The sequence below is a fragment of the Coregonus clupeaformis genome, unplaced genomic scaffold, assembly GCF_020615455.1.
Source record: "Coregonus clupeaformis isolate EN_2021a unplaced genomic scaffold, ASM2061545v1 scaf1533, whole genome shotgun sequence".
Classification (NCBI taxonomy): domain Eukaryota; kingdom Metazoa; phylum Chordata; class Actinopteri; order Salmoniformes; family Salmonidae; genus Coregonus; species Coregonus clupeaformis.
In genome coordinates this window covers 41,010-53,044 of record NW_025534987.1, presented here as the reverse complement: position 1 = coordinate 53,044, position 12,035 = coordinate 41,010, and the positions used below count along the sequence as shown (strand labels likewise).

At 53.9% G+C, this 12,035-nt stretch overlaps 1 protein-coding gene across 1 annotated transcript in view; it reads right to left on the bottom strand.

Moving 5' to 3' along the window:
• LOC123487216 (DNA-directed RNA polymerase III subunit RPC1-like) overlaps nucleotides 1-12,035 on the bottom strand; it is a 69,029-nt gene that overhangs the window by 44,405 nt on the left and 12,589 nt on the right. Inside the window, 2 exon segments of the mRNA XM_045218374.1 lie at nucleotides 8,845-8,985; nucleotides 9,273-9,417. Of these exon segments, the coding sequence (XP_045074309.1) occupies nucleotides 8,845-8,985; nucleotides 9,273-9,417 (286 nt within the window).

Below are 12,035 nucleotides of genomic sequence, written 5' to 3'. Positions count from 1 at the left end.
GGGTGTTGAAGGTGTGGGGTGGACTGTGGGTGTTGTTGGTGTAGGGGGTGGACTGTGGGTGTTGTAGGTGTAGGGTGGACTGTGGGGTGTTGTAGGGGTGGACTGTGGGTGTTGAAGGTGTAGGGGTGGACTGTGGGTGTTGTAGGTGTAGGGGTGGACTGTGGGGTGTTGTAGGGGTGGACTGTGGGGTGTTGAAGGTGTAGGGGTGGACTGTGGGGTGTTGAAGGTGTAGGGGTGGACTGTGGGTGTTGTTGGTGTAGGGGTGGACTGTGGGTGTTGTTGGTGTGGGGTGGACTGTAGGTGTTGTTGGTGTAAGGGGGTGGACTGTGGGGTGTTGCAGGTGTAGGGGTGGACTGTGGGGTGGTGTAGGTGTAAGGGGTGGACTGTGGGGTGTTGTTGGTGTAGGGGTGGACTGTGGGGTGCTGTAGGGGTGGACTGTGGGGTGTTGTAGGGTGGACTGTAGGGTGCTGTAGGGGTGGACTGTGGGGTGTTGTAGGGGTGGACTGTGGGGTGCTGTAGGGGTGGACTGTGGGGTGTTGTAGGTGTAGGGGTGGACTGTGGGTGTTGTTGGTGTAGGGGTGGACTGTGGGTGTTGTTGGTGTAGGGGTGGACTGTGGGGGTGTTGTAGGTGTTGTAGGTGTAGGGGTGGACTGTGGGGTGTTGTAGGTGTAGAGGGTGGACTGTGGGGTGTTGTAGGTGTTGTAGGTGTAGGGGTGGACTGTGGGGTGTTGTAGGTGTAGACTGTGAGGTGTTGTAGGTGTAGACTGTGGGGTGTTGTAGGGGTGGACTGTGGGGTGTTGTAGGGGTAGGGGTGGACTGTGGGGTGTTGTAGGTGTTGTAGGTGTAGGGGTGGACTGTGGGGTGTTGTAGGTGTAGACTGTGGGGTGTTGTAGGTGTAGACTGTGGGGTGTTGTAGGTGTAGACTGTGGGGTGTTGTAGGTGTAGACTGTGGGGTGTTGTAGGGGTGGACTGTGGGGTGTTGTAGGGGTGGACTGTGGGGTGGTGTAGGGGTGGACTGTGGGGTGTTGAAGGTGTAGGGGGTGGACTGTGGGTGTTGTTGGTGTAGGGGTGGACTGTGGGTGTTGTAGGTGTAGAGGGTGGACTGTGGGGTGTTGTAGGGGTGGACTGTGGGGTGTTGAAGGTGTAGGGGTGGACTGTGGGTGTTGTTGGTGTAGGGGTGGACTGTGGGTGTTGTTGGTGTAGGGGTGGACTGTGGGTGTTGTTGGTGTAGGGGGTGGACTGTAGGGTGTTGTTGGTGTAGGGGTGGACTGTAGGTGTTGTAGAGTGTAGGGGTGGACTGTGGGGTGTTGTAGGTGTAGACTGTGGGGTGTTGTAGGGTGTAGACTGTGGGGTGTTGTAGGGGTGGACTGTGGGGTGTTGTAGGGGTGGACTGTGGGGTGGTGTAGGGGTGGACTGTGGGGTGTTGAAGGTGTAGGGTGGACTGTGGGTGTTGTTGGTGTAGGGGTGGACTGTGGGTGTTGTAGGTGTAGGGGTGGACTGTGTGGGTGTTGTAGGGTGGACTGTGGGGTGTTGAAGTGTAAGGGTGGACTGTGGGTGTTGTTGGTGTAGGGTGGACTGTGGGGTGTTGTAAGGGGTGGACTGTGGGGTGTTGAAGGTGTAGGGGTGGACTGTGGGGTGTTGAAGGTGTAGGGGTGGACTGTGGGGTGTTGTTGGTGAGGGTGGACTGTGGGTGTTATTGGTGTAGGGGTGGACTGTGGGTGTTGTTGGTGTAGGGGTGGACTGTCAGGGTGTTGCAGGTGTAGGGGTGGACTGTGGGGTGGTGTAGGTGTAGGGGTGGACTGTGGGGTGTTGTTGGTGTAGGGGTGGACTGTGGGGTGCTGTAGGGGTGGACTGTGGGGTGTTGTAGGGTGGACTGTGGGGTGCTGTAGGGGTGGACTGTGGGGTGTTGTAGGGGGTGGACTGTGAGGGTGCTGTAGGGTGGACTGTGGTGTTGCGGTGTAGGGGTGGACTGTGGGTGTTGTTGGTGTAGGGGTGGACTGTGGGTGTTGTAGGGGTGGACTGTGGGAGTGTTGAAGGTGTAGGGTGGACTGTGTGGTGTTGTTGGTTAGGGGTGGACTGTTGGTGTTGTTGGTGTAGGGGTGGACTGTGGGTGTTGTAGGGGTGGACTGTGGGGTGTTGAAGGTGTAGGGTGGACTTTGGGTGTTGTTGGTGTAGGGTGGACTATGGGTGTTGTTGGTGTAGGGGTGGACTGTGGGTGTTGTTGGTGTAGGGGTGAACTGTGGGGTGTTGCAGGTGTAGGGGTGGACTGTTGTAGGTGTAGGGGTGGACTGTGGGTGTTGTAGGTGTTGAAGGTGTAGGGGTGGACTGTGGGTGTTGTAGGTGTAGAGGTGGACTGTGGGGTGTTGTTGGTGTAGGGGTGGACTGTGGGGTGTTGTAGGTGTAGGGGTGGACTGTGGGTGTTGTAGGTGTAGGGGTGGACTGTGGGGTGCTGTAGGGTGGACTGTGGGGGTGCTGCAGGGGGGTGGACTGTGGGGGTGTTGTAGGTGTAAAGGGGTGGACTGTAAGGTGCTGTAGGGGTGGACTGTGGGGTGTTGTAGGTGTAGGGGTGGACTGTGGGGTGTTGTAGGTGTTGTAGGTGTAGGGGTGGACTGTGGGGTGTTGTAGAGGTGGACTGTGGGGTGTTGTAGGGGTGGACTGTGGGGTGTTGTAGGTGTAGGGGTGGACTGTGGGGTGCTGTAGGGGTGGACTGTGGGGTGTTGTAGGTGTAGGGGGTGGACTGTGGGTGCTGTAGGGGTGGACTGTGGGGTGTTGTAGGTGTAGGGGTGGACCGTGGGGTGTTGTAGGTGTTGTAGGTGTAGGGGTGGACTGTGGGGTGTTGTAGGTGTAGACTGTGGGGTGTTGTAGGGTGGACTGTGGGGTGTTGTAGGTGTAGGGGTGGACTGTGGGTGTTGTTGGTGTAGGGGTGGACTGTGGGTGTTGTAGGTGTAGGGGTGGACTGTGGGGTGGTGTAGGGGTGGACTGTGGGGTGTTGATGGTGTAGGGGTGGACTGTGGGTGTTGTTGGTGTAGGGGTGGACTGTGGGTGTTGTTGGTGTAGGGGTGGACTGTGGGTGTTGTTGGTGTAAGGGGTGGACTGTAGGTGTTGTAGGTGTAGGGTGGACTGTGGGTGTTGTAGGTGTAGGTGAACTGTGGGGTGTTGTAGGGGGTGGACTGTGGGTGTTGTAGGTGTAGGGGTGGACTGTGGGGTGTTGTAGGGTGGACTGTGGGGTGTTGAAGGTGTAGGGGTGGACTGTGGGTGTTGTTGGTGTAGGGGTGGACTGTGGGTTGTTGGTGTAAGGGGTGGACTGTGGAGTGTTGTAGGTGTAGGTGGACTGTGGGGTGTTGTAGGGTGTAGACTGTGGGGTGCTGTAGGGGTGGACTGTGGGGTGTTGTAGGTGTGGACTGTGGGTGTTGTAGGGGTGGACTGTAGGGTGTTGTAGGTGTGGACTGTGGGGTGTTGTAGGGGTGGACTGTAGGAGTGCTGTAGGGGTGGACTGTGGGGTGCTGTAGGGTGGACTGTAGGAGTGTTGTAGGGTGGACTGTGGGTGTTGTTGGTGTAGGGGTGGACTGTGGGTGTTGAAGGTGTAGGGGTGGACTGTGGGTGTTGTTGGTGTAGGGGTGGACTGTGGGTGTTGTTGGTGTAGGGGGTGGACTGTGGGTGTTGTTGGTGTAGGGTGGACTGTAGGGTGCTCGTAGGGGTGGACTGTGGGGTGTTGTAGGGTGGACTGTGGGGTGTTGTAAAGGGGTGGACTGTGGGGTGTTGTAGGTGTGGACTGTGGGTGCTGTAGGGGTGGACTGTGGGGTGCTGTAGGGGTGGACTGTGGGGTGTTGTTGGTGTAGGGTGGACTGTGGGTGTTGTTGGTGTAGGGGGTGGACCGTAGGTGTTGAAGTGTAGGGGTGGACTGTGGTGTTGTTGGTGTAGGGGTGGACTGTGGGTGTTGTTGGTGTAGGGGTGGACTGTGGTGTTGTTGGTGTAGGGTGGACTGTGGGGTGTTGAAGGTGTAGGGGTGGACTGTGGGTGTTGTTGGTGTAGGGGTGGACTGTGGGTGTTGTTGGTGTAGGGGTGGACTGTGGGTGTTGTTGGTGTAGGGGTGGACTGTGGGGTGTTGCAGGTGTAGGGGTGGACTGTTGTAGGTGTAAAGGGGTGGACTGTGGGTGTTGTAGGTGTAGAGGTGGACTGTGGGTGTTGTTGGTGTAGGGGTGGACTGTGGGGTGTTGTAGGTGTAGGGGGTGGACTGTGGGGTGTTGTAGGTGTAGGGGTGGACTGTGGGGTGCTGTAGGGGTGGACTGTGGGGTGTTGTAGGGGTGGACTGTGGGTGCTGTGAGGGGGTGAGACTGTGGTGTGTTGTTGGTGTAGGGGTGGACTGTGGGGTGTTGTAGGTGTAGGGGTGGACTGTGGGGTGTTGTAGGTGTAGGGGTGGACTGTGGGGTGTTGTAGGGGTGGATTGTGGGTATTGTAGCGGTGGACTGTGGGGTGCTGTAGGGGTGGACTGTGGGAGTGGGTGTAGGGGTGGACTGTGGGGATGCTGTAGGGGAGGACTGTGGGGTGCTGTAGGGGAGGACTGTAGGGTGCTGTAGGGGTGTGGACTGTGGTGTGTTGTAGGGGAGGACTGTGGGGTGTTGTGAGGGAGGACTGTGGGGTGCTGTAGGTGTAGGGGGTGGACTGTGGGGTGCTGTAGGTGTAGGGGTGGACTGTGGTGTGTTGTAGGGGAGGACTGTGGGGTGTTGTAGGGGTGGACTGTGGGGTGTTGTAGGTGTAGGAGGTGGACTATGGGGTGTTGTAGGGGTGGACTGTGGGGTGCTGTAGGTGTAGAGGTGGACTATGGGGTGTTGTATGGTGGACTGAGGGTGTTGTAGGTGTAGGGGTGGACTGTGGGGTGATGTAGGTGTAGGGGTGGACTGTGGGGTGAAGAGGTAAATGCTGGCAGACTGCATGCAACTTGGACTTTCATGTAAATTATTAATTGATGTCAATGGGAGTGCTGCACATCGTGTAGGGGTGAGGCACAACGTGTAGGGGTGAGGCACAACGTGTAGGGGTGAGGGCACAACGTGTAGGGGTGAGGGAACAACGTGTAGGGGTGAGGCACAACGTGTAGGGGTGAGGACAACGTGTAGGGGTGAGGAACAACGTGTAGGGGTGAGGGAACAACGTGTAGGGGTGAGGGAACAACGTGTAGGGGTGAGGAACATCGTGTAGGGGTGAGGGAACAACGTGTAGGGGTGAGGAACAACGTGTAGGGGTGAGGGAACAACGTGTAGGGGTGAGGGAACAACGTGTAGGGGTGAGGCACAACGTGTAGGGGTGAGGCACAACGTGTAGGGGTGAGGCACAACGTGTAGGGGTGAGGGACAACGTGTAGGGGTGAGGCACAACGTGTAGGGGTGAGGAACAACGTGTAGGGGTGAGGGCACAACGTGTAGGGGTGAGGGAACAACGGTAGGGGTGAGGGAACAACGTGTAGAGGGTGAGGCACAACGTGTAGGGGTGAGGCACAACGTGTAGGGGTGAGGCACAACGTGTAGGGGTGAGGCACAACGTGTAGGGGTGAGGCACAACGTGTAGGGGTGAGGCACAACGTGTAGGGGTGAGGGAACAACGTGTAGGGGTGAGGCACAACGTGTAGGGGTGAGGCACAACGTGTAGGGGGTGAGGGAACAACGTGTAGGGGTGAGGGAACAACGTGTAGGGGTGAGGCACAACGTGTAGGGGTGAGGGAACAACGTGTAGGGGTGAGGGAACAACGTGTAGGGGTGAGGGAACAACGTGTAGGGTGAGGAACAACGTGTAGGGGTGAGGGACAACGTGGGGTGAGGCACAACGTGTAGGGGTGAGGGAACAACGTGTAGGGGTGAGGCACAACGTGTAGGGGTGAGGGAACAACGTGTAGGGGTGAGGCACAACGTGTAGGGGTGAGGACAACGTGAGGGGTGAGGCACAACGTGTAGGGGTGAGGGAACAACGTGTAGGGGTGAGGCACAACGTGTAGGGGTGAGGCACAACGTGTAGGGGTGAGGCACAACGTAGGGGTGAGGGAACAACGTGTAGGGGTGAGGGAACAACGTGTAGGGGTGAGGGAACAACGTGTAGGGGTGAGGAACAACGTGTAGGGGTGAGGGAACAACGTGTAGGGGTGAGGGAACAACGTGTAGGGGTGAGGAACAACGTGTAGGGGTGAGGCACAACGTGTAGGGGTGAGGCACAACGTGTAGGGGTGAGGGCACAACGTGTAGGGGTGAGGGAACAACGTGTAGGGGTGAGGGAACAACGTGTAGGGGTGAGGAAACAACGTGTAGGGGGTGAGGAACAACGTGTAGGGGTGAGGAACAACGTGTAGGGGTGAGGGAACAACGTGTAGGGGGTGAGGAACAACGTGTAGGGGTGAGGCACAACGTGTAGGGGTGAGGGAACAACGTGTAGGGGTGAGGGAACAACGTGTGGGGTGAGGAACAACGTGTAGGGGTGAGGGAACAACGTGTAGGGGTGAGGGAACAACGTGTAGGGGTGAGGAACAACGTGTAGGGGTGAGGCACAACGTGTAGGGGTGAGGGAACAACGTGTAGGGTGAGGCACAACGTGTAGGGGTGAGGCACAACGTGTAGGGGTGAGGCAACAACGTGTAGGGGTGAGGCACAACGTGTAGGGGTGAGGGAACAACGTGTAGGGGTGAGGCACAACGTGTAGGGGTGAGGCAACAACGTGTAGGGGTGAGGGACAACGTGTAGGGGTGAGGGACAACGGTAGGGGTGAGGACAACGTGTAGGGGTGAGGCACAACGTGTAGGGGTGAGGGAACAACGTGTAGGGGTGAGGGAACAACGTGTAGGGGGTGAGGCACAACGTGTAGGGGTGAGGGAACAACGTGTAGGGGTGAGGCACAACGTGTAGGGGTGAGGCACAACGTGCGTGGTGAGGACAACGTGTAGGGGTGAGGGAACAACGTGTAGGGGTGAGGGAACAACGTGTAGGGGTGAGGCACAACGTGTAGGGGTGAGGCAACAACGTGTAGGGGTGAGGCACAACGTGTAGGGGTGAGGGAACAACGTGTAGGGGTGAGGCACAACGTGTAGGGGTGAGGCACAACGTGTAGGGGTGAGGGAACAACGTGTAGGGGTGAGGGAACAACGTGTAGGGGTGAGGCACAACGTGTAGGGGTGAGGTAACAACGTGTAGGGGTGAGGGAACAACGTGTAGGGGTGAGGAACAACGTGTAGGGGTGAGGAACAACGTGTAGGGGGTGAGGGCACAACGTGTAGGGGGTGAGGCAACGTGTAGGGGTGAGGGCAACGTGTAGGGGTGAGGACAACGTGTAGGGGTGAGGGACAACGTGTAGGGGTGAGGCACAACGTGTAGGGGTGAGGGAACAACGTGTAGGGGTGAGGGCACAACGTGTAGGGGTGAGGCACAACGTGTAGGGGTGAGGGAACAACGTGTAGGGGTGAGGAACAACGTGTAGGGGTGAGGGAACAACGTGGGGGTGAGGCACAACGTGTAGGGGTGAGGGAACAACGTGTAGGGGTGAGGAACAACGTGTAGGGGTGAGGAACAACGTGTAGGGGTGAGGGAACAACGTGTAGGGGTGAGGGAACAACGTGTAGGGGTGAGGCAACGTGTAGGGGTGAGGAACAACGTGTAGGGGTGAGGGAACAACGTGTAGGGGTGAGGGAACAACGTGTAGGGGTGAGGGAACAACGTGTAGGGGTGAGGAACAACGTGTAGGGGTGAGGGAACAACGTGTAGGGGGTGAGGGAACAACGTGTAGGGGTGAGGCACAACGCGTAGGGGTGAGGCACAACGTGTAGGGGTGAGGAACAACGTGTAGGGGTGAGGGAACAACGTGTAGGGGTGAGGGAACAACGTGGGGGTGAGGCACAACGTGTAGGGGTGAGGCACAACGTGTAGGGGTGAGGGAACAACGTGTAGGGGTGAGGGAACAACGTGTAGGGGTGAGGCAACAACGTGTAGGGGTGAGGCAACAACGTGTGGGGTGAGGAACAACGTGTAGGGGTGAGGGAACAACGTGTAGGGGTGAGGGAACAACGTGTAGGGGTGAGGGAACAACGTGTAGGGGTGAGGAACAACGTGTAGGGGTGAGGGAACAACGTGTAGGGGGTGAGGGACAACGTGTAGGGGTGAGTGGTGAGGGACAACGTGTAGGGGTGAGGGAACAACGTGTAGGGGTGAGGGACAACGTGTAGGGGTGAGGGAACAACGTGTAGGGGTGAGGGAACAACGTGTAGGGGTGAGGCCGTGAGGGAACAACGTGTAGGGGTGAGGCACAACGTGTAGGGGTGAGGAACAACGTGTAGGGGTGAGGCACAACGTGTAGGGGTGAGGGAACAACGTGTAGGGTGAGGGAACAACGTGTAGGGGTGAGGGAACAACGTGTAGGGGTGAGGGAACAACGTGTAGGGGTGAGGCAACAACGTGTAGGGGTGAGGGAACAACGCTGTAGGGGTGAGGGAACAACGTGTAGGGGTGAGGAACAACGTGTAGGGGTGAGGGAACAACGTTAGGGGTGAGGCACAACGATGTAGGGTGAGGCAACAACGTGTAGGGGTGAGGGAACAACGTGTAGGGGGTGAGGCACAACGTGTAGGGGTGAGGCACAAGCGTGTAACGGGGGTGAGGGAACAACGTGTAGGGGGTGAGGGAACAACGTGTAGGGGTGAGGGAACAACGTGTAGGGGTGAGGGAACAACGTGTAGGGGTGAGGGAACAACGTGTAGGGGTGAGGGAACAACGTGTAGGGGTGAGGCACAACGTGTAGGGGTGAGGCACAACGTGTAGGGGTGTGTGGTGTGCTGTAGGAGTTTAAAGGTGAAGTAGGACAGGGGATACTAACCCCCATCAGCACCAGGGCTTCAGCCTTGGCCTCCTCTGTCTGGGGAAGGTGAAGGTTCATCTCGTCCCCGTCAAAGTCAGCGTTGTATGGCGTGCACACACACTCGTTGAACCGGAACGTTCTGTGAGGTTTCACTTTGGCCTTTAGGACAGACAAAGATGAATACAATAAGGATTTCATTGAGGTGTGCCTGAAATAAAAGTGGACTCTCGATACATCCAAAACAGTAATAACTACATGACAAAGCAGGTATAAAACAGACAACCCTAAGACACATCACACAAAATCTCCAACTTCTGACAGGGAGGTTCTCTTCCTGACTACACGACGTTGAAATGGAGTCAGCACAGTGCATAACCTAACAGTTACCAGACGGAGGGCCAAAGTGAAGGATGGGTGTGTGATGTGGAGAGAGAGAGATCACTCACGATATGAGCCATGATGCTGAGTTTGTGTAGAGAGAGGGCTGTCGGTTGAAGAGGGACGATGTCTCCATCGATCATGTGTCTCTCCACCACGTCTCCAAACCTCAGCTCCTGGGCCATCTTCTCTCGGTTCCCGTACTTAAGAAACCTGAAGACAAACACACACACACACACACACACACACACCAGGAATACTCTTAGATCGGATACAGTGACTTGCGAAAGTATTCACCCCCCCTTGGCATTTTTCCTATTTTGTTGCCTTACAACCTGGAATTAAAATGGATTTTTTGGGGGGGTTTGTATCATTTGATTTACACAACATGCCTACCACTTTCAAGATGAAAAATATTTTTTCTTGTGAAACAAACAACAAATAAGACAAAAAAAAACAGAAAACTTGAGTGTGGAATAACTATTCAAGAATTTCCCTGTATTTAGCGGCATCCATCATTCCTTCAATTCTGACCTGTTTCCCAGTCCCTGCCGATGAAAAAACATCCCCAAAGCATGATGCTGCCATGGATGGTGTTCTCGGGGTGATGAGAGGTGTTGGGTTTGCGCCAGACATTTTTCTTGATTGCCAAAAAGCTCAATTTGAGTCTCATCTGACCAGAGAACCTTATTCCATATGTTTGGGGAGTCTCCCACATGACTTTTGGCGAACACCAAACTTGTTTGCTTATTTTTTTCTTTAGGCAATGGCTTTTATGGCCACTCTTCCGTAAAGCCCAGCTCTGTGGAGTGTATCGGCTTAAAGTGGTCCTATGGACAGATACTCAATCTCCGCTGTGGAGCTTTGCAGCTCCTTCAGGGTTATCTTTGGTCTCTTTGTTGCCTCTCTGATTAATGCCCTCCTTGCCTGGTCTGTGAGTTATGGTGGGCAGCCCTCTCTTGGCAGGTTTGTTGTGGTGCCATATTCTTTCCATTTTTTAATAATGGTTTTAATGGTGCTCCGTGGGATGTTCAAAGTTTCTGATATTTTGTTATAACCCAACCCTGATCTGTACTTCTCCACAACTTTGTCCCTGACCTGTTTGGAGAGCTCCTTGGTCTTCATGGTGCTGCTTGCTTGGTGGTGCCCCTTGCTTAGTGGTGTTGCAGACTCTGGGGCCTTTCAGAACAGGTGTATATACACTGAGATCATGTGACACTTAGATCACACACAGGTGGACTTTATTTAACTAATTATGTGACTTCTGAAGGTAATTGGTTGCACCAGATTTTATTTAGGGCTTCATAGCAAAGGGTGCGAATACGCACCACTTTTCCGTTATTTTTGTCTTAAATTTTTTGAAACAAGTAATTTTTTTAATTTCACTTCACCAATTTGAACTATTTTGTGTATGTCCATTACATGAAATCCAAATAAAAATCCATTTAAATTACAGGTTGTAATGCAACAAAATAGGTAAAGCGCCAAGGGGGATGAATACTTTTGCAAGGTACTGTACACCTAAACATGGTTTCATACAAAGTTTAGATCTAGGCCTATAACCACAGTTTAAGTTTAGATCTGGGCCTATAACCACAGTTTAAGTTTAGATCTAGGCCTATAACCACAGTTTAAGTTTAGATCTAGGCCTATAACCACAGTTTAAGTTTAGATGTAGGCCTATAACCACAGTTTAAGTTTAGATCTAGGCCTATAACCACAGTTTAAGTTTAGATCTAGGCCTATAACCACAGTTTAAGTTTAGATCTAGGCCTATAACCACAGTTTAAGTTTAAATGTAGATCTATAACCAAAAGGATGGCGGACCCAACCAACAACCAAATGATTGTGATATGTGGTTGTTTTACCTCGTTTAGTGGACACTGGATAAGAGCATCTATTAAAGGGATATTTTGGGATTTTGACAATGAGGCCCTTTATCTACTTCCTCAGTCAGATGAACCAGGGTCCAGGACACCGAGACATTCAACTGGTATCCACCAGTTCATCTGACTGAGGAAGTAGATAAAGGGCCTCAAGCCCAATAGGCTGAGAGAGGCTGGACTGAGGGCTTGTAGGCCTGTTTTAAGGCAGGTCCTCACCAGACATCACCGGCAACAACGTCGCCTATGGGCACAAACCCACCGTCGCTGGACCAGACAGGACTGGCAAAAAGTGCTCTTCACTGGGCGGCAGGTAGCTTAGTAGTTAAGAGCGTTGTGCCATAACCGAAAGGTCGCTGGTTCTAATCCCGAGCCAACTAGGTGAAAAATCTGTCGATGTGCGCTCTGGATAAGAGCGTCTGCTAAATGACTAAAATGTAAAATGTAAATGTAAGCCAAAATCCCCAAAGTATCCCTTTAAATGACTAAAATGTATCAAAAGAAAGAAAGTTACAGTATATAAACTCAGCAAAAAAAGAAATGTCCCCTTTTCAGGACCCTGTCTTTCAATGATAATTTGTAAAAATCCAAATAACTTCTCAGATCTTCATTGTAAAGGGTTTAAACACTGTTTCCCATGCTTGTTCAATTAACCATAAACACTTAAATGAACATCACCTGTGGAACGGTCGTTGAGACACTAACAGCTTACAGACGGTAGGCAATTAAGGTCACAGTTATGAAAACTTAGGACACTAAAGAGGCCTTTCTATTGACTCTGAAAAACACCAAAAGGGTCCTTGCTAATCTGCGTGAACGTGCCTTAGGCATGCTGCATGGAGGCATGAGGACTGCAGATGTGGCCAAGGCAATAAATTGCAATGTCCGTACTGTGAGACGCCTAAGACAGCGCTACAGGGCGACAGGATGGACAGCTGATCGTCCTCG